Source organism: Osmerus mordax, chromosome 10 (assembly GCF_038355195.1).
Source record: "Osmerus mordax isolate fOsmMor3 chromosome 10, fOsmMor3.pri, whole genome shotgun sequence".
Classification (NCBI taxonomy): Eukaryota; Metazoa; Chordata; class Actinopteri; order Osmeriformes; family Osmeridae; genus Osmerus; species Osmerus mordax.
The window spans coordinates 1,743,025-1,764,587 of record NC_090059.1 but is presented as its reverse complement, the minus strand read 5'-3'; the positions used below and the strand labels follow the sequence as shown (position 1 = coordinate 1,764,587).

The 21,563-nt window shown below is 46.9% G+C and overlaps 1 protein-coding gene across 1 annotated transcript in view; it reads right to left on the bottom strand.

Moving 5' to 3' along the window:
- Window positions 1-5,405: 5,405 nt before the first annotated feature.
- LOC136950962 (glutamate receptor ionotropic, NMDA 2C-like) overlaps window positions 5,406-21,563 on the bottom strand; it is a 48,520-nt gene continuing 32,362 nt past the window's right edge. Inside the window, exons 7-15 of the mRNA XM_067245497.1 lie at window positions 20,971-21,182; window positions 17,882-18,050; window positions 17,249-17,402; window positions 15,930-16,055; window positions 15,037-15,266; window positions 9,963-10,123; window positions 9,630-9,817; window positions 8,473-8,705; window positions 5,406-7,010 (exon numbers count right to left, since the gene is read on the bottom strand). Of these exons, the coding sequence (XP_067101598.1) occupies window positions 5,406-7,010; window positions 8,473-8,705; window positions 9,630-9,817; window positions 9,963-10,123; window positions 15,037-15,266; window positions 15,930-16,055; window positions 17,249-17,402; window positions 17,882-18,050; window positions 20,971-21,182 (3,078 nt within the window). The remainder of the gene's footprint in view (window positions 7,011-8,472; window positions 8,706-9,629; window positions 9,818-9,962; window positions 10,124-15,036; window positions 15,267-15,929; window positions 16,056-17,248; window positions 17,403-17,881; window positions 18,051-20,970; window positions 21,183-21,563) is intronic.

Genomic DNA, 21,563 nt, shown 5'->3' with positions numbered 1-21,563 from the left:
TTGGAAGGACAAGGAGACAAGTGACAGTATGTGTGTGTATTAGAGGCTCCTTAACACAACACAATCCTCATGTCTATTTCCTTGTTTCCATGAGATTCTGAGGCGTTCCGTGAGTAGAGCTGCTGTGGTGGTCTGCGTCCCTGACAGCATTCATGATGTATGGCCCATGGCCGCGCCGAGGTATGGAGCCCACAAAACGCAGAAGCACGGCTCAAATTGGTCCTGAAATTCATTCAGAAACTGGTGAGCCACAGAATTGAATCCCTTGGCCTAATATGTGATCGGTGACAGTCTGAGAGAGATTAAATATCTTAGGCTGCTGTTGGTTGTGTGTCTGGAAAATATCAGATCAGAGTCAGCATAACGTCATAATCCTTCGCAACATCTACATTCCGTGGTATTCAAAAAGGTAAAAATGGTCGATTTTTAAGATAAAATGGCATCTGAAAATGGGAAGACAAATTCAAAACGCCATTTACCACCACAAGCAGTTTAGTTTCAGAAGTTTACATTTGAGATGATCTGTCTCATTATGTAAAATACTTTCTTAGTTTGATGTAGCCTGAAAACGAGAACTCTAAACATTGCAAAGTCTGAGAGGTAAGTTCTTAATGTTTTAATAAAAGTTTCATGTGTGAAGCATGCTGGTCTCCCCAACTATGGTTGGACCCTTTTGATCCTAATATAGACAGAAACCAGATTCCGATCTAAGGCTTGAAATCTTCACAAATGGAATAATGAACTCATTTTCATTCCTGCTGTTGGGACAATTGAGAGACAGTCTGGAGGTTGCCAAGGTAATTAGCGTTCCCACAGGCAGATCCAATCAGGAAAGACATGGATTGGATTCTCAGGGTTCTTTCAACAATTCGTTTGGTGGTTGAGTGTTTTGGAATGTTTCTGCTTGCACACCTGTCTTGCAATCACAGCCCTCCTTCTGTGATGCAGTGGTTGGTTTTATCTTGTATTATTTCTTGTTTTTATCTTTACTTGATTAAAAAAAATTATATTCCGTCAAATTCACTTTGTGACAGGGAAGGTTTATATCAGTTAAAAATAAACGACAGACTAATTTACTCGTATCCCCACCTTTGTGTGCTCCTGAGCTCCCTGCATTCAGCAGTCTAATCCTCTCCATCTCTCCTCCTTCCCCTTCATATCTCCATATCCTCTCCTCCCACCTGCTCTCTCCTTCCATCCTAGAATATCTGAGGAGCTCATCTAGCTCCCTCCTACTCACCCATCTCCTACATCTTCCCTCTCAAACCTCACCCCACCTCTCTGTTCTCATCTTTCCGCCGACAATCACCCCCCATTCCACCCCCCCCCCACCCCCCCCGTACCCCCACATTCCCCTCTCATCTTTGTCTCAAGGTGACTGAGCGTCTGGAGCCGTTTTACAACATGGGCCACAATTTATTCACAGCCAGGAGTGTGATGAGACTGGACTATGCACCTCAGATGACAATTGTGTGTCTGTGTCGTGTGTGTGCGTGCAAGGGTATAGTTGTAACCCGAGAGGGTCACTGTGTTCCAGGTAATACAAATTTGAGCGTGTTGATTGATATGATGTATAAACAATTTTATTTAAGGTGTGTGACACGTTTAGTGTGACAGAGGTGTGTGTTTGTACGTGTGTGTTTGTGTGTGTGTCAGTATATCGCTCTGCATAATTAACATGCCTGCTTCCTGGGTGGTCCTGACTAGTTTAATGACTATTTAACCCTGATTCGGACACAGGCACTCTAAACAAGTCTTATGCCTTTCTCTCCCTCCATGTTTCCCTTCTGTCCTTGTTCCCTCCATTTGGCCCTCTCCATCATCCCATCTTCTTCTCCTATCTTTACACCCTAATGTGGTCCTGGGCTGTTATGTAACCCGTGTCTGTGTGTGTGTGTGCGCGTGTGTGTACATGTGTGCGTGTATGTACTTGTGTGTGTGTGTATGCATGTGTGTATGTGTGTGTGTTTGTGTGTGTTTGTAACTGGTCCCAGGTGCTCCATTGATGTATTCATATGCACCAGTCCTATCATTCATCATCTCGCTAGACAGCTCTGCCACTTCATCAATCTCCCACCTCCCCACACACGCCAAACACACACACATTGATACTATATACACTAACAAATGTGTTTTTTTCACACAATTTTTTGTATAGAGCAAGTATAGAGACTAAAGTAGGAAAATGACTCTGGCCCTCGTACGTAAATTTGCAAACGTAGCGTTATCAGTGCCATGGCCAACCCACAGATAGCGCACACTGTGATACTTTAGTTTACGTCGTATTTACCAAACTTGCAGTTCATCGGGTAAGCAGCGCCTTTCTTTGCCCACTATACTGTAAATTGCGAGCATTTAAATGAGCAGTTGAATGGGCCTCCTTCTCTCTTTCTATCATGGATCAGCCACCAAAGTCAAAACAGCGAAAACAAAGATTTAGCCATTTGTCATACACATGACAAATGGTTTAACATTGGCGGAATGGATGTACATGGGGAAGCGCTCCCTGCCTTCACTGCAGCATGCATGACATGAGGCAGGGAGCAACAAGTTAAATCCCCCACGGGGATAATAGATAGACCACATGGGGGAGAAGGGGATGGTGGTGGGTGGCAGCAGCGCAGAACACAAGGGGAATTGAGGACGCGTGTGCATGCATGTGTGCGACTTTATAGCGCCGCCTATCAAGCTAAGCCTATGGGCTGAGAACACGGCGATGGGTGATATGGCGCGCCATGCCCGAGTTCCATGCCTGAACTAGCTCCGCCCATGACACAGAAAAGCGCAATTTGCCATTTTCCGTTCCCACTACAGGCAGTCTGCGCTTTTACCTCAGTGCAGCATGTTTGTAAATAACTCGCCATGCTTATACGCGCATGTTGCAAAACAAATACGCCTGAAGTGGGCGCAAAAGCGTCTCAAAGATGTGTGGGTTTCCTGTCGGTGAGTGCCTTGAGTGTTGGCTTCAGATCTGCTTCAGAGCTTCTCAGAACTCAGGAAAGCACGTGACACACATTTATGAGTGACACCCAATGACCACACTCTCTATAAACCTGACAGATTAGTAATGGAGATTACATCAACATTATTGTTCTACCACAGCAACAGAGCCTCATTAAAAGATATGTTTGGACCCTCAAATCTTGCTCATCTTCCCTGCTGAACTAAGTCCTAATGCTAGGGCCATTACTTTGGAAACAGGTCACCTTGGGTAGACGGAGAGATGGGGAGCAATGACAGAAAAACCGAGAGTTATCAGCACATGGCAAATAGGTGCTCTCTCTTCAAATAAGATAAGGCATGGACAGTGTTAGGTTAGCACATGGAAGGAATAACTTGGAGCTCAGGAACAACTGATTGGACGCCCCTATGAGTGACATTCTGTGTTGTGACGTGTGACCTGCCATCTCCTAGCAGGGTCTGTCATGAATCAGCCTGCAAGGACACACACACACACACACACACACACACACACACACACAATACATTGCACAGGGACCATCACAGCTTAACTCTTTCCCTCTACCTATTTGTTCTTCTCTTTAGCCTTCTCCCCAGGACTGTTTCTCCTGACCGGCCTCTTTTCCTTATTTACATAATTTCTTCCTTCAAACATTTCTTTCCTTCAACACGTTGTACTCCCAGCTCTCCACTCTGTTCTGCCCAGCTTGTGTCCTACTTCATGATCATAAACATTCCCCCACCAGCCAAGTTTACAGGCTTGATTCTATTGGATAGATGGGTGAAAAAGAGAGAGGAGAGAGACACACACACCAACTTATATTCGTCCAAAAGGCTCTTTAATTGGTCCAAGTGATTAATTACAGAGTGGAAGAACCAGGTAATACAGATACTAGAATAGCTTTCAATTACCTCCTTTAAAATCCAATCATTAAACAGGGAGGGAGGGGGATGGAGGGAAAGGAAAAGGGAAAGAAGAGTAGAGAGAGAGAGAGAGACATTGATGAAGATAGAGGAAAGGAAGATCTAGAAATAATAGAGAATCAGAAGAAGACCTACTGTATATACTTTATATAGACAGAAACACCAAACGAGAGCTTGTGGCTCGACATCTCTGCCAGTTAGAAAAGAGGAAGCAGTGGCAGATGAGAATACAAATATCACTCTGGAATAGATAAATATACTATAACACAGAAATCAACATCAAATGACACATCTAATCGATATATTCTCCATATATAGTATTTAGAATACATAGAAATATATTGTGAAGCCCTATTTGACAGTGGGCTGCTGTTCATGTATGACCACCTGCCTCACCAGGTCAGCCTCTACTGTAGGTAACCTGTCAGCGCCTCTACTGTAGGCAAGCTGTCAGCCTCTACTGTAAGTAACCCATCAGCCTCTACTGTAAGTAACCCGTCAGCCTCTACTGTAGGTAAGCTGTCAGCCTCTACTGTAAGTAACCCGTCAGCCTCTACTGTAGGTAACCTGTCAGCCTCTACTGTAGGTAAGCTGTCAGCCTCTACTGTAAGTAACCCATCAGCCTCTACTGTAAGTAACCCGTCAGCCTCTACTGTAGGTAAGCTGTCAGCCTCTACTGTAAGTAACCTGTCAGCCTCTAGTTTAACCCATCAGCCTCTACTATAACATGTCAGCCTCTTCTGTAAGTAATGGGGAGTCAGGTGGCTGAGCGGTTAGGGAGTCGGGCTAGTAAATCTGAAGGTTACCGGTTTGATTCCCGGCTGTGCCAAAAAATGATGTTGTGTCCTTGGGCAAGGCACTTCACCCTACTTGCCTCGGGGGAATGTCCCTGTACTTACTGTAAGTCGCTCTGGATAAGAGCGTCTGCTAAATGACTAAAATGTAAATGTAAGTAACCCGTCAGCCTCTACTATAACATGTCAGCGTCTACTGTAAGTAACCAGGGGGGGAACGTTTCAGTCAATCATCTTTCCAAAGACACACACCCCACAACTAGAACTGCTTTATTGCACCAAACAATATATCAATATATGACTCTATTCAAAGTCCAAAGCTGTGAACTATCACAGTAGCTGCCCACATACACACCCACTCTAACTCACACACACACACACACACACACACACACACACACACACACACACACACACACACACAGAGGTTCAGACTGGAGAGGGTCTGCTCAGACAGCCCTCGTCTACAAACCAGACTTCTCAGATGTCTGTCTGGCATTATGACCATTGAAACATCACCATATTGCCATCGGATTGACTAGTAAATCTTGTGCACTTCATTGATAGAAAATACATGAACATGTTTTTGTGTAAGCAGCAACAACACAATCTACTCTACAATCTTTTCACAAGTCCACTCCAGACTGAGTAAGTGTCCCTCTTCCCAGAAGCTGTGATGTGTCATACATAAATAAGAGGTGTAGTGGTTGAGATGTTTTCCTTCAGTTAAACCTCAGACTCCAGACTGGAGACTCTGCCCCAGGAACTGAGCAGACAAGGACTGTCCTGGGGCCTTCCGGTCACCCCCTGCCCCGGCTGGGCCTCCAGTCCTGGCCTTGAGCCCCGGTAAACTCCATAGGCTCCATACAGGCTGTCCTGGTACAGCAGCCCTCTCTGGCCCCCACAGTGCCCACCTCCACATGCCAGCAGCTGGCACACAGGGCTGGAGCTGGGCTGGCCAGCGGGGGCCTGAGTGTGTGGCTGCAGGTCCAGGGGGCTGTGGTAGAGGGGTAGGCCAGGGTAGGAGCTCAGATAGTGGGCGTACTGTCTGCTGAGCAGGCTGGTTGCTCTCTGGACCATCCCTAGGCCCTGTCCTGCCCCACCCCCTTGCCGTACTGCCTCCCCATAGGTGGGGAGGTGGGTGGAGTGGGAGTAGCGTAGCCTCTGAGCCTTGCGGCCCCGCCCGTTGCCCCGCCTCTGGTCCTGTCTTAAATGCAGGTAGGCGTGGTCTCGTGGGTAACACAGGTTGTTGTGGTTGTGGGCGGGGCTGTAGGTTTTCGTGGGTGTGGTTTGAGCCAGCATGCAAGGGAAAAGATCTGGTAGGGTGGAAGGTGACTGGCTTGAGGGGGACAGGGGGACAGGGGTCTCATGGTGCTGGTGGATACGCTCGCTGCCCCAGGTGGCTCTCAGGAAGGAGGCCCGGCGGTGGAGCCTGCGTCTGCCAGCCAGCACCAAGTCCTCCATGGGCCAGGAGCTACAGCTCTCTCCCCCAGGACAGAGAACCTCTCCTGGGTAGATGACGTCAGCACTGGGACCCGGGCTGTGGTTCTCAAAGAGGTGGTTGGCTCTGAGCTCGGCCAGACATACAGTGGACTTGGGGGATTTCTCCTTGTCCCGGTGCTTTTTCCTCTCCCTGCCCGGCTCCTCGGACTGGAAGCTTCTGGACCTCCGCTTCCTCCTGGAGGGCCCGTCCTGGAGAGGCAGGTGCTGGGGGGAGAGGGAGGAGGGGTGGGAGGCATAGATGTCAGGTAGCTGCAGCTCACTGTAGGGAACGAAAGGGGAGCTTGGTGGGGGCTTGGCGTCCACGTACAGCCTCCCTGTCTGGTAGAGGTGGGGCTTGGGGTGGGGCGGGGGGTCTGGGGAGGCCAGATGTGGGCTGCTGAGGCTGGACATGGGGAGCGTCCGGTTGTACAGGCAGGAGCTGGAGCGGGCAGGGAGGGTGTAGCGCAGGGGCGTGGGCCTGGCCAGCCCCCTCTGCTGCTTCAGGGAGGTCACAGCCGTTAGCGGCTGGGGGCTGGAGTAGGGAAAAGTCAGGGAGTGCTGGGGGAAGGGGGAGGGGTCCTCTGTGACGTAAGCGAACCCCCCTGGCACGGTCTCCGTGGTGACCTGGGGAACGCGGATGGGAATGCTGCTGCCGTGGCGACTCCAGTGTTCTATGGCCTTGGTGGCGTTGTCCAGTGAGTTCTCTACATTAGCTGTGGAGACCAGGTCCTTAGCGGTCCGAAGCATCTTTAGCATATTAGCCTGGGCATAGTTGGCAGTGAGGTCGGGGTTGGGCAGGTTAGAGGAGTGACCTGGATCCTCCACTCCATTGAAACAACTGTAGACGCCCTGAGAATGAAGGAGAGGCTATTTTTCAGTTTACACAATGAACCTTGCTGAACGTGTTGCTTTTAGGGCTATGAATACGATTCAAAAGTTACATTACAACTGTAGAAAACATTCCTCACCAGAAAACATGTTTTACTGTGTGTGCACTCTAGCTAAACACAAACATCCCAGACAGAGAGACACAGAGGGAACGTTCTCTAACTCGTCAGACAAACAGAACTGGGTCCCTCGACTGTGTCACTCACGGATGGCTGAAAACCTGACAAAGCCAAATTTAATTTGGCCCATGGGGCCACCCATAAGGATTAATTATCAGATTGTCATTTAACTGCTAATCTGATAAGCCAGGCACAATGGTGTAATTACACAGTCTGGAGCAGGAGGATGGTATGTGGGTAAATTGTGTTGTTGACTCTATATCCACTTCATTGGCCAGGCAGTCAGTCTCCCCCTCTCCTCTCTCCAACCACACTCTCAGCAAACAAATTGGGTGTTGATTCACGCTAATGTTGGACTGGAATTAGAATCTTGGCTCACACTCATTAAATGGCTGCTTTTTGCAGATTTTAATTCAGTAATCTAAATGATGTGCTGGATAAACATCGATAGCTGTCTGTGCTTTTTTAATTGGCTGCATGTCGAAGTCAGACCTATAATTTAGGAATACAATGTAAATGACAAACAGTATCTTATTATTTTTATAATTATAAGAATATGATTGCATTTGCATTTACATAGACTTTCTAAGAAAAAATATTTTTTTATTTAACACTGTATTATATGTTACAATCATTGCTTGCAACACATTCAATAATTAAATAATGTAAATTATGAACTTATTTAATGGATCATTATAACATATTATTTGAAGACTGCTTGCACTACAATAAGTTTAACAGTGTCACTAGACTAAACATGCTAGGATATCAGGTTTAACAGTGTCACTAGACTAGACATCATGCTAGGATATCAGGTTTAACTGGCAGACGGTCACTGGCAGGTTAACACGCGTTAACACGTTAAAACATATTTTTATCTAACATCGTCTGATGGTATGGGTGGAATACGGAGTTTGATCACAAATATACAGTTTGACACCAAATCTATTCCGCTACTAAGATAGACTTGAGGACATTTTCACCCTGGACTTCTCTTCCTGTGCAGAGTTTTTGGTTTTGACCTCCCTTTAAAAGGCCTCTGTGTCTTCATAAACCTTTTTTATCTTTCCACCTCCTTTGTCATGGTGACAAAAAAGCAAAAGAGATGAGAGGTTTAGATACTGTGTCAACTTCAGTGTTGTGTTTCTAAACCCTGACCATGTGTTTAATGTTGTGATCAATGACTTGGACCACAACAAACAAACAGAAAAGGAAAAATTGTGATGACAACGGCTGCAAGCCAGCCAATGAAAACAATCACCTACTCAATCAATGAACCAATCAAGCTCTGTATGCCAGCTCACCCTGCTGATAGCCAGTAGGACGTCTAGTTTGGGGGACTTGTGGAGGGAGTGTCGTAGTTTCCAGTAGAGCAGGTGCTCCCAGGAGAACACCAGCAGGCTGAGGCCCATGGCCACCAGCAACATGTAGAACACTCCCGCCATGTTGTCTATGTCCAGCTTACTGCTCATCACCTCGTTCTTCTCATTCTGACAGATCCCAGACAACCACACCGTCTCCAGGCGCTGTGTGTCTCCTGGGGGAGGGACAGGGCGAGAGAGAGAGAGAGAGAGAGAGAGAGAGAGAGAGAGAGAGAGAGAGAGAGAGAGAGAGAGAGAGAGAAAGGGGGAGGAGAGGAGGAAGAGAGACGAGATGCTGGTGTGACAGACACAGAGCTTTGGACTCACATTCAGGTGGTCAAGTAGCTGTTATGGAAAGTGTGTGTATTCCTTTCCTGCTGGGTCCTAGTGGAGGTGCAGCTGGCCTGGTGGACAGGACCTGCTGTGACAGGACTCCTCAGGGAGTCTGGGCATCACACATGAATCTAGCATAATACATCTGATTCAACCTTTATTTATACACGTTGGTCTCATTGAGAAAAATCAGATTTTGAGATACACATTTTCATACAAATACATCATACATAGAGAAACACAAAATATCTTTAGTAAAACAGCTGTGTCCTAAAGGCAATTACATTATTCTATGATGTTAACATTGATCAGCTGTTGAACCCTTGTGTTATCTTCAGGTCATTGTGACCCTTCAGTCATTGTGACCCCCCCCACGTGTTGTGACAACTTTACCTCATACAAAAATATAATGAAGCATTTTCTTTTAACCATCTGGCTGTCTCACACCCCCCACAGCATGAAGGTTAAAAGAAAATGCTTTTTATTTGTTTGTTTTTTGTATGATGTATTTAAACAATGAGTAACGGTGCAGACATTTAGATAAAAAGAATATTCACTAGATCCACATTGACTGTGCAATACGGGTGTCTGTGTGTGTATGCGTGTGTGTGTTTGAGTGTTTCTCATATTCCTACCTGCTACCTACCTCCTGCTGGACTAGAGGATATTAACTATTCTCTAAGCTCCCTCCCCTGGTACTGCTGTCTACTATCTGGATCCAATCCAGCTCATGGTGTGTGTGTGTATGTCAGTGTGTCTCAGCCCACCATCTCCTAGGAACTGCAGCAGGGCCAAATCTATGGGTCGTTTCCAGCGTGAGTCCTTCTGGAGTGCAATGCCGTAACCGGTGGTAGCGAAGACCTTTCCACTGCCTATGGTGACCAGCTTACAGCCCTCGTCCTTCCCGGCCATGTAGTTCAATACCGCTGCGTCATAGATGAACGCATCCAGCTTCCTGGATGATAGAGGGAGGGGAGGCTTGACACAACAGCAACAACTTCAATTCAGCCCTGTCTGGGGTGTGGGGGTATCATGGAAGCTGATTGTGTTTCAGGAAGTGTTAGAGGTGAATGGGATGTTTGGTGTGGCCAGGTGTGTACCCTGTTTTAAGGCTGTTGAGGGCCTCCTCCACCCCCTTCTGGTTGTATTTGACCATGTGTGTGTGCATGTCTGGGTAGTTACTGCGGATGTTCCTCTCTGTGCTCCCGTTAGGCACCGTCCCAAACCGGAACGGAGGATAATGTTCCTGCGGCTTCTGGAACTGGAACATTCAACAAAGAAGATTTCATGAATTAGACACTTTCAAACTAATGTAACTAAACTGCTTTAATCAATTCAGTTTAATTTAACCGAATGGCAATCAACTCAGTTCAATTTGATTACATTTGCTTTTGGTTGTGATTGTCAAAGCCATTTTAATCAACCGCGTGCCCGTTAATTATGTCAATGTAGTTGAAGTCATGACCACATGACAGTCCATAGTCATGTACATGTAGAGCGCTGAGAAGGAAATCTTTAAAGAGAAGCACTGAATCTTGAAAATCAATTTAACTGTAAATAAATGCAATTGTTTCTTGCTTCCAGTATTGACCTTTAAAGCCCATTAGGATGAACATGGGTGAGTGGGTGTTCAGAGCATATGTCCACACATGCAATTAATCAGAGAAATTATCCATGTTTTTAAACAAATCGAATCCTAAAGAATCCTATTGGACCAAAGGTTTTTTCTGCTTGAAGGAGGGTGTTTTTAGCTAACATATCAATAGATTTCCAGTTCACTTCCTGTTGGCTCAGAAAGCCCTGATCCACAGACAGTGTGGAGAGAGTGTGTTTGAAAAACAACATACCTAATGTACATGTTATATAGATGACAACCCCACCATCAAGGTTATGGTTAGAAGGCAGGAACATTAAAAGTACATTTCCAATATAACAACAAAGCAGTCACACATATCACTCTTACTTCCCACTTGAGTGTATTTTAAACAGTCGGTGAGTTTGGCCATATTTTTTATGTGCTAAAAATTGGAGAAAAGCTTTTGTAACCTTGCAGACATCTGGACATAAGAATCCATCCTGCCAAGCTCAAACTTCTCTGGTTCAAACCAGAATCAGAATCAGAAAGGGATTTATTCGCCATGAAAGTTTGCACAGACAAGGAATTTGCTTTGGCAGGAAGGTGCATACAATAAACATATACCTAAAATTTAAATATGTGGACTAACTATACTAAGGGTACATAAACTAGCAGTACTAAGTGGGATTAGAATAGAATTAAATATACAATAAAATATAAGTTGCCGTAAATTACAATATAAAAATACAAAAATACAAATATTACAAAAAATACAAATGTACAAGATACCATGTTGTGGTGCAGTGCAAAAGCAGAGTGTTTTAAACAATAAGTCATTTGAGTCAGTGTGGTCCCTTGGCCTTGTTGAAGAGGCCAACAGCGGAAGGGAAGAAACTGTTTTTGTGGCGTGAGGTATTGGTCCTGATAGACCGCAGCCTTCTGCCGGAGGGGAGTGACTGAAACAGGGAGTGTCCAGGGTGGGAGGAGTCGGCCACAATCTTCCTCGCTCGCCTCAGGGTCCTCGAGGTGTGCAGGTCCTCGAGGGTAGGAAGACTGCAGCCAATCACCTTCTCAGCAGTACGGATGATACGCTGCAGTCTGCTCTTGTCCTTGGCAGTGGCAGCAGCGTACCAGACGGTGATGGAAAAGGTGAGGATGGACTCAATGATGTCTGAGTAGAAGTGCACCATCATTGTCTTTGGCAGGTTGAACTTCTTCAGCTGCCGAAGGAAGTACATCCTCTGTTGTGCTTTCTTGATGAGGGAGCAAATGTTCAGTTCCCACTTGAGGTCCTGGGAGAGGATAGTGCCCAGGAAGCGGAAGGACTCCACAGTGTTGACTGGGGAGTCATACAGGGTGATGGGGGTGAGTGGGGCTGTGTTCCTCCTGAAGTCCACAACCATCTCCACTGTCTTAAGAGCATTGAGCTCTAAGTTGTTCTGGCTGCACCAGGTCACCAGGTTGGCCGCTTCCCACCTATAATCAGACTCGTCTCCACCAGAGATGAGCCCAATAAGGGTGGTGTCGTCCGCAAACTTCAGGAGTTTGACGGACGGATGACTGGAGGTGCAACTGTTGGTGTACAGGGAGAAGAGCAGAGGAGAAAGGACGCAGCCCTGAGGTGATCCGGTGCTGATGGACCGGGAGTCAGAGACTTGTGTTCCCAGCTTAACGCACTGCTTCCTGTCAGACAGGAAGTCTGTGATCCACCTGCAGGTGGAATCAGGCACGTTCAGCTGGGAGAGTTTGTCCTGAAGCAGGGCGGGGATGATGGTATTGAAGGCAGAGCTGAAGTTCACAAACAGGATCCTGGCATAGGATGCTGGGGAGTCCAGGTGCTGTAGGGTGAAGTGGAGGGCCATGTTAACTGCATCGTCCACAGACCTGTTGGCTCTGTAGGCAAACTGCAGGGGGTCCAGTAGAGGGTCAGTGATGGATTTAAGGTGTGCCAGCACCAGGCGCTCGAAAGACTTCATTACCACAGAGGTCAGGGCGACGGGTCTGTAGTCATTATATCCTGTTGGCCTTGGCTTTTTGGGCACAGGGATGATGGTGGAGGACTTGAGACAGGCTGGCACATGGCATGTCTCAAGGGAGGTGTTAAAGATGTAGGTAAACACCGGAGACAGCTGGTCAGCGCAGTGCTTGAGGGTGGCTGGAGAGACAGAGTCCGGCCCAGCTGCTTTGCGGGGATTCTGCCTCTTGAAAAGTCTGTTAACTTCACCCTCCTGAATGGAGAGAGTCGTCACTGTAGAGGGGGGGAGGTGGGAGGCCTCCTGGGTGGGAAGGGGTAGTTCAAGACTGTCCAATTGTCTTTCAAATCTGCAGTAGAACTCATTCAGGTCGTTGGCCAGGCGGGAGTCGTTAGTGGAGTGGGGGGCTCTGGGCTTGTAGTTGGTAATTTGCCTGAGCCCTCTCCAGACAGAAGCAGAGTCGTTTGCAGAGAATTGGTGTTTTAGCCTCTCTGAGTACAGTCGTTTAGCCTCCCTCACCGCCTTGCTAAACCTGTTCTTCGACTCCTTGAAACTGTCTTTGTCCCCACTCCTAAACGCGGCCTCTTTCTCTGACCTCAACCTTCTGAGTTTAGCTGTAAACCAGGGTTTGTCGTTGTTGTAGCTTACCCTGGTGCGTGTTGGTATACAGCAGTCCTCACAGAAGCTGATGTATGATGTCACAGCCTCTGTGAGCTCATCCAGGCTATTGGTAGCAGTCGTGAACATGTCCCAGTCAGTGCAGTCCAAGCACGCCCGCAGATCCTCCATAGCTTCACTGGTCCACTGTTTTGATGTCCTCACAGCAGGCTTACAGCGCTTTAGCTTCTGCCTGTATGCAGGAATCAGGTGGACCATGGCGTGGTCAGAGTGACCCAGTGCTGCTCGGGGGACCGCATGGTATGCTTTGCTGATTGTAGAGTAGCAGTGATCCAAGGTGTTTCCTTCTCTGGTAGGGCATTTGATGAATTGTCTATATTTTGGGAGTTCTTGAGTGAGACTGCCTTTGTTAAAGTCGCCTAGCACAATAACCAAGGAATCCGGATTTTCATGCTCCACACTCAGTATCTGGCTGGCGAGCACACGTTGAGCCTCGTTGACGCTAGCCTGCGGAGGCATGTAGACGCCAACCAGAATGAATGATGCAAACTCTCGTGGCGAGTAAAAAGATCTACAGTTAATAAAAAATGATTCCAGATCAGGAGAACAGTGCTGCAGAATCACTGTCACATCTTCACACCAGCCACTGTTAATGTAAAAACAAATACCACGCCTTTCGTTTTGCCAGAGAGCACAGGGTTACGATCCGCTCTCAGCAGTTTGAAACCTGCTAGCTGTAGCGCAGAGTCTGGGATCAGTTCACTCAGCCATGTCTAAGTAAAGCACAAAACGGAAGATGAATGAAAGTCTCTGTTTTTCCACACCAGTAGCTGAAGTTCATCCAGTTTGTTGCTCAGTGAACGCACGTTGGAGAGAAATATCCCCGGTAACGCTGTGCGTGCCCCACGCCGACGGAGTCGCACCAGAGCACCGGCTCGTTTGCCTCTCCTACGGCGCTTCGCTGCTAGGACAAAGCCGAGGGTGGCTTTGACTATAATTCCCACTAATTCCGCCGCTGGAAGCAGAAAAGTGGGAAATAAATCCACAGGAGTTGTAGTCCTGATGTTTAGAAGTACTTCTCTAGTTAGAGAACCCCGGAAATCTTGGCAGAACACTGAATTAACAGACAAAACAAGACAAAAAAGAGCGCACCTAACGACCGAGGCAGCCATCATCGGAAACCAGTCAGCGTCCTCTAAGAATCTACTGGCAGCTATGGGCGACGTTGAAGTTACACGATGATAGACAGATGGTTCATCCAATGGTTCATCCAATCACCTCCCAAGTATTTTTTTTTAAGTGCCTGCCTTTTCACAAACTGTTTCCAAGGACGACTTCTCAGATGTATATGTGTGAGAAACCATCTGGCGAGTTAGGTCAAAACCTTTGGGTCCATATGGATGATTAAGACCAGTCAGAGCACAGGTAACAACAGCCTATCAGTGTGATATCTATTCAGTATCTCACATCGCAAAGATCTACTGTCAAGAGAGCAAACAAAAAAACAGGGAAAACAGAGGCACAAAGCTTTCACTTCTCACTGCTGCTCACACTCAAATCACTTTTTTAATGAAAGCAAAATTAATGAGCAATGGAAAGGAAATTGGACAATCACATTGCAGTTTTCTGCATGCTTCTAAATGGTTGCACCATTCGGAATACATCTTATCTTAGCGAGCGGTCTGTGGTCCATTGTGAAGCTACTTGTTTCAGTCACAAAACACATTGAGAATTTGATTGGTTGCATCATAGTTACATCGTTAATGCTAATGATTGTGGAAGCTAGTTGTTGTTTTATTATGTGCTATATCTTAATATAATTACTGACACTCGAGGAACATGGGGGCGAGCAGGAGAAAACAAAACACAAGGCTCAAAAAGGGTGCAGTTGCCATCTAGACAATTTTCTGAATATAAACATTGCATAACTAGTTGTGTGTATTCCAGTTTCAAGCTACTACAACATCTAGACACTCATGAATATATAGTTCACACTGTATTTCTTACCTTCTTGTCAGACAGTCCTGACACTGTGTCTATGTACTGTTCCTGGATCATGAAGGCGGCAAGGTTGGCGGTGTAAGAGGCCAGGAAGATGACAGCGAAGAAGGCCCAGACCAGCACCATGATCTTACTGGTGGTGCCCTTGGGGTTCTCTATGGGCACAGAGTTGTTGAACACGATGCCCCACAGTAGCCATACCGACTTGCCAATGGTGAAGGTGGGGCCATCAGGAGCTGGGAGGGGAGGAGGTTCACAATAACCTGAAATACTGTAGTGGCTCAGCACATGAAACAAGTTGTATATTCAAAACCTATGATTATATATTCTGCAAAACATGACAAGTTATCGCTCTGTCTTTAGCCTATTATTAGTTATTAGCCTCCCAATTTTAAAAGCTGTTTGTCAACAAAAACTTCTGTCAGCTTTACAGCTTGTGGCCTGTTTCTGCTTCTTCTGCTTCTTTTTGTGGTGTGCTATATCAGAGAGCCATCAATCACTATCTGATCCGACATATCTACTTGCGCTACAGTAATTAAAACTGGGGAAGTGACCTTTCAGACACAGAGATGTGGCTCGCTCGTGCTGCATGGCATGCTGGGATTGATTAGCTTCATCTGCTGGAACTTGTTCTGGAACTCTTTGATTGTCACGGGAGTAGTGGTAACATTGGAGCCAAAACTTATTTCATTCTGACCTTCTGAGAATTTATTCAAGAACTCCTACAAGCAAAAAGTAAATGGCTGTGGACATGACCTTGTGTTAGTGAGAGGACGTCAGCCAGGGTGTGTAGAATAGAGGGTTCACTCTCACCCAGATCCACCAGCTACACAGCCTGGAGCACCAAAGTAAGCCACCTCTACCGGGCCAGACAGAAAGCAGACAGGTGCGAGACTCACCTTTGGCACTGACCAGACTACGGTTGTAGCCCACAGGACTGCAGTACTCAAACACAAACACAGTCACAGCCACGACGGTCAGACACATGACGAACATCATGACCCAGACTGCAGGGCTGTAGGGCTCTGCAAGGAACATGACGTAACAGGGGATGTTAAGCCAGCTCTGATATACTCAGACACATAATACATCATTGAGAAAGGAAGGTTATTCTTAAACTGTGCCTGATTAATAGTAGATGGTATTCTGGTAAAAAAGGAAGGTAACACTTTAGATCCAGGTGTTATTTAACCTTATGTGTTAATAGTAGTACTAAGGCTAGGTATAGGGCTAGGGTTAGGGCTAGGGTTATCGTCAGATGAGAGCAACAAGTTCTTACACAAATGAAAAGGATGGGCTTTCCAGCGGGTAAGTGGATGTTAACATTTATCTAGTTTTGGTAACACAGACTTCAACTGCCTTTCACAACATCCACTCACCCCTTTCACAAAATGGGCCTTCCTAAACTTTCTAATAACCTAAACCGCTAACACTTATTACAATTGAACCACATGGCAGTTCCAATGTACCTACAATACTATGTAGTTACATAGTAGTGATGCAATCATAATGTAAAGTGTTGTGTGGTTACATTTGAGAGTTGACATGCTGAACTCTGTCTGTTAGCATGTTTAGGAGGGGAATCCAATATGTATTTTTAGTGAATGGTTCTGGATGAGGGATTTGAACCAGCATGTCTGCAAATTAAATTAAATTAAAAAAAGTTGTGAAGGAAAATTGAGTGAGGACATTTTACCCATCTGTTCTTCACTCAAAATTGTCCTTATCAACTTTTTAAAAAAGGACAGAAAAAGGTTAAGTGGTCAATTTTCCCATCTGCAACTGACGCAATCCCACCCTACAATTTGCCCAGAAATTGTACCCTCTCTAGTTATTCTTGAACTTGCTGTCAGGTTTTTGTGTTTTATCATTCAATTGAGTTGTTCAAGATGTTGTTCTGACAGGGGATTTAGTTGTAGTGTGTCTAACCTGGAATGAAACTTTAATCAGAACTTTCCTGGAGCGTCTCTGGACCACAGAGACAGAGCTGCTCAGTAAAGTAGGCCAGAAGACTGGAGAGACCCAAGGAGGCTCGCTCTCCTCTGAGTCTGCAGGTAAGTCTGTGTGGCTGAGAGACTGGTACGCTGCAGGTAGACGCCAGCCTAGCACACACCTGAAACCTCAAACCTGACCCTCCCAAGGCAGAGGCTCATCTGATCTCAGAGCCACGAATGGGGGACATGTGAGGACAGATAAAGACAGAAAGAGGTTCTAGTACCAAGAAAGGCAGAAGGGGACACTGTGCCGTTGCTACGGGCAACCATCACACTGATGCCAGTCTCCACAAAGGGCACAGAGAAGTCGATGATCTCAGAGCGCTCTTCGTTGATGGTGAGAGAGCCGATGGCCATGTCCGCCCGCCTGTAGAACACCTGATGAGACGAGAAGGAGGGAGAAAACAGAAATGGAGGATTATGAAGAGGAAGGCAGGAAAATTGCCATTTTCTTTTCCCTTTCTAGCACATCTAAGAACATCTGGGGATACATGTAACACCTTATGTTGTTTCCAATTTTACTGCAGTGTGTCTTCGTGTGGCAGATTTTGGGAAAATTGGCTTCTGAATAGACACATACACACACACACACACAAACACCCACGCACACACACTTGCAAGCACACCCACACCCACAGAGAAGAGCCTCTGGGCTGGACTGCAGGCAGACAGGGTTAGTCTCCAGAGGAGAACCTGCACAGGGCCCTCTGGACGCAGCTGTGTTTCATGTGTGTCTGTGTGAGTGTGAGCCTCCACCATGTGTGCAGGCATGTCCCACATGCCTGCACACGCTACAGTAATGTAGTCAGAGCCTGGAACCTGCTGCCCTGTTTTGTTGCTGCCACTGTGCTCCTCACCTCTCCTATCATGCCGTTCCAGGTTCCCCTGACCATCTTGCCGTGCTTGCCGTTGGTGACCAGGTAGAGGTCGTAGGAGAACTTGATGGTCTTGGAGAGCTTCTTCAGGGTGTCGATGCAGAAGCCTTTACAGCAGAGCTTAGTGTAGGGTTCAGAGTGACCCACGATACTGTAGGGAGGGACAAACACACACACGCTATCATAGTTTTATGTCTGCAACCAATTGTTTTGAAGAACAGGCACCACAAGGATGCCTGAGGACGTAGTTCCTGTGCAGCGTTAGGTGGAACAGCACAGGCCGTTCGTTTGGAACAGGGAAGAACAGCTACAGAAACAGTGTGTGGGGGATCCACCCCACTGACTGAGGAGGTGTAGGGCCACAACACAGTCAACAGGCATGAGGAGAGAGATACAGTGATTGTGAAACAGGAAGAGCAGAGAGATATGTAGGCAGTGGGGTGGAGCTTGAAAGAAAAGAGAAATGGCTACTGACAAGAGATAGACTCTAGCTCTGAGGGAGACAGACAGGCAGTAGAAAACGAGGAAGGAGACAATTCTGGAGAGAGAGAAAGAGACAGAGCGAGACAGAGAAAGAGACAGAGAGAGAAAAAGGAGAGACAGAGAGACAGAGACAGAAAGTGAGACAGAGAGAGCGAGAGACAGAGAGAAAGAGAGAGAGACAGAGAGGGAGAGGGAGAGAGACGGTGATATATTTGAGAGTGAAAATGAGTCCCATCCTCCCTCGTCTCACCAGCTGTGAGATTGTGTGGAGGGTTAAGAGCTTTCAGTCATCTGTGAGTGAGTGAGTGAGTGAGTGAGTGAGTGAGTGAGCATACACACACATGCATAGACGCACACGCACATACAGTAGCAACACCAGTCAGTCTGATGGAATGTGTTTTTCTGCAATTCATTACAGCATGCAAAGAGACACAATTTAACCACCATGGCAATATCATAGACACTTCATAGACAAGGCACCAAGAGGAGAACACACACACATGCTTGCACCCCTGAGGGTTTGCAGCGACTGTGACACCACATGTTCCCTCAAACAGCCAGGAAGCAGAGCAGCGTAGGTCCTGTGGGAGTCACGGATGAGGAGAGACAGAGTCACTCTGGAGCGAGAACAACGCCAGCTAACGACAGGAAAGATCAACAAGTCAAAGGTTTTGGATTGGATTGTTTTTAGGGGGAAAACTATCACACAACTGAATATTCTGTTGAAAATGACCCAGTTGAAATAATGGAAGTAGAGATGATGTCTGCTGAGCAATCAGCCCATCTGGCCAACCCCGTTCCTGCTCCTGTGTCGGAAAGATTTAAGATGTAACACTTTTATTCTGTATAAAATGATACTGTGTTTAGTTTTGTATGCAAGGAGAGGCTACCCCTGAATTAACTCTAGGCTTATGTAAACATACTGGGCCCTTATCTTGACCTGGGGGAAGGGTGAGCATGTGTTACAGACCAAGGCTGAGAGGATGTTTGGGGGGTTGAGCTTTTACGACACCAGAACCAGAGATTCAACTAGGGTTGCAAACACGCACACGCGCGCGTGCCAGGTCTATGCAAGGGAGCCAATGAAGGAAGAGCCATGGGACATTTGCATGCCTTTGTTTTAGCCAATCACTGTCAAGAGCGGTTCTGTTTAAATAGGTTGCTAGCACAACATGCTAGCGGACAAAGTTTGTAGCACAATGGCGTGTGATGTTTTGTCTCCTTGTTGGCCGGCCGCAAGCAATAAAGCTTTCTTAAACTTGTTCACAGACTGACTGTGCAATGCTTGATGGATTTAAATTTCTGACATCCAGTCAGCCACTGGGCTACTGCTTGGAATGAGTCCTGCCAGGTGCTCCAGTCTCTGGCTTCAGAGGTATTCCCATGTCCACAGAGCAGTTTAAACGAGCAGGGCAAAAAAAAAATCATTACGCTAAACATCTGCTTCATGGAGAAACTGTGTAGCTAAAACTGACAGATTCAATTTGAAGTTTGTCCACTCTCTCCCTGCTATCGGTACATGCTCACTCTTACCCTTTCCCCTCTTCTCTTTAGGTTGCTTCTCTCTCTCCACCTACCTGATCTTTCTCTCTCCAGGTTGCTGGGGTAGCAGGACCGAGTGGTGAGAGGAATAAAGTAAAAACAGAGAGGGGGGTGGGGTGTACGCTGTTTCTATCTTGACATGATAGATGTGCCAGAGTTGGAGATATAAATCTTCTTTACAAGCAATCAATGTCCCGTCGCACTCAACAACAACACACATCGTTGTCTGTGATTAATATGCCAACCGTGTCATTTGCTGTATAAAGAGGGTGCATTAACCATGAACACACACACACGTCCCCAGTACAGACAAGCCATGCTCTGTAAATCAATGCATGATATAATGCCCCAGATATGTATTTAGCAGCACATGTTTTGACAGGATAATTGTGAAATGATTATTTTCGTCTTACTGGCTCTGAGGTGTATGACGCTGCAGGTGTGTTATGAGAGTGTGTTTAGAGGGTCAAACGGCAGCTCCTGAAACTGTTCAGTCTGCACAGTACGCAGCAGATCAATGTGCCCTGCCTCTACATCAAAATGACATTGTTTACTTGTTAAAATGCAAACAGGTGTTTGTGTGTGTGAGTCCTATTATGGGCCTGTTTGTGGCCCACATACGTAAGAGAGAGAGAGTGTGTCTGTGTGTATGAGATTGGGTGTCTCTGTGTCTAAGACTGTGTGTGTCTGAGAGAATGAGTGTGTGTGTGTGTATGAGTGTGTGTGTGTGTGTGTGTGTGTGTGTGTATGAAAGTGTGTGTGTGTGTGTATGAGAGTGTGTGTGTGTCTGAGAGGGTGGGTGTGTATGAGAGTGTGTGTGTGTATGTATGAGAGTGTGTGCGTGTGTGTGTGTATGAGAGTGTGTGTGTGTCTGAGAGAGTGGGTGTGTATGAGAGTGTGTGTGTGTGTCTGCGAGAGAATGTGTGTGTGTGTGTATGCGAGTGGGTGTGTGTCTGAGAGAGACATGGTGCTTGTGTGAGAGTGTGTGTGTGTTTGAGAGAGAGAGAGAGTGTGTGTGTCTGAGAGAGTGTGTGTGTGTATAATACCTCTCTGTGCGGTTAGACTGGCGTCGGCAGGGTACAGTGTTGCGTACGCAGGTGCCAGTGACGGGGTCCACGTTCTCCACGATGACGAAGGGCCGCTCCTCCAGGGTGGCGACCGTCAGGTGCCTGTCATCTGACACGGGCTCCAGGAAGCTGCCGTAGCGCGGCCACACGGGATAACGCACCTGGAGGATGCCCCGGGAGTATGTCCCCACCTGCAGAGGAACAAGGGGGATTACTGACCCAGGGAGTGACTGACCCAGAGAGTGACTGACCCAGAGAGTGACTGACCCAGGGAGTGACTGACCCAGAGAGTGACTGACCCAGAGAGTGACTGACCCAGGGAGTGACTGACCCAGAGAGTGACTGACCCAGAGAGTGACTGGCCCAGGGAGGGTGGCTGGGGACTGGGGGAGGGGGGGGGGGGGTACGGAATGGATCATACCACCTATAAAGTAACAGGAAGAAATAGAACAAAAGAGAGAGAAAGAGAGCGGGGTTAGACCAAGGAAGAGAAAAGAGATGGGGAAAGAAATAAAGACAGGGGGAGAGGAGTGAGAGAGGAAAAGAATGGAAGGGACAGAAAGAGGAGTGAG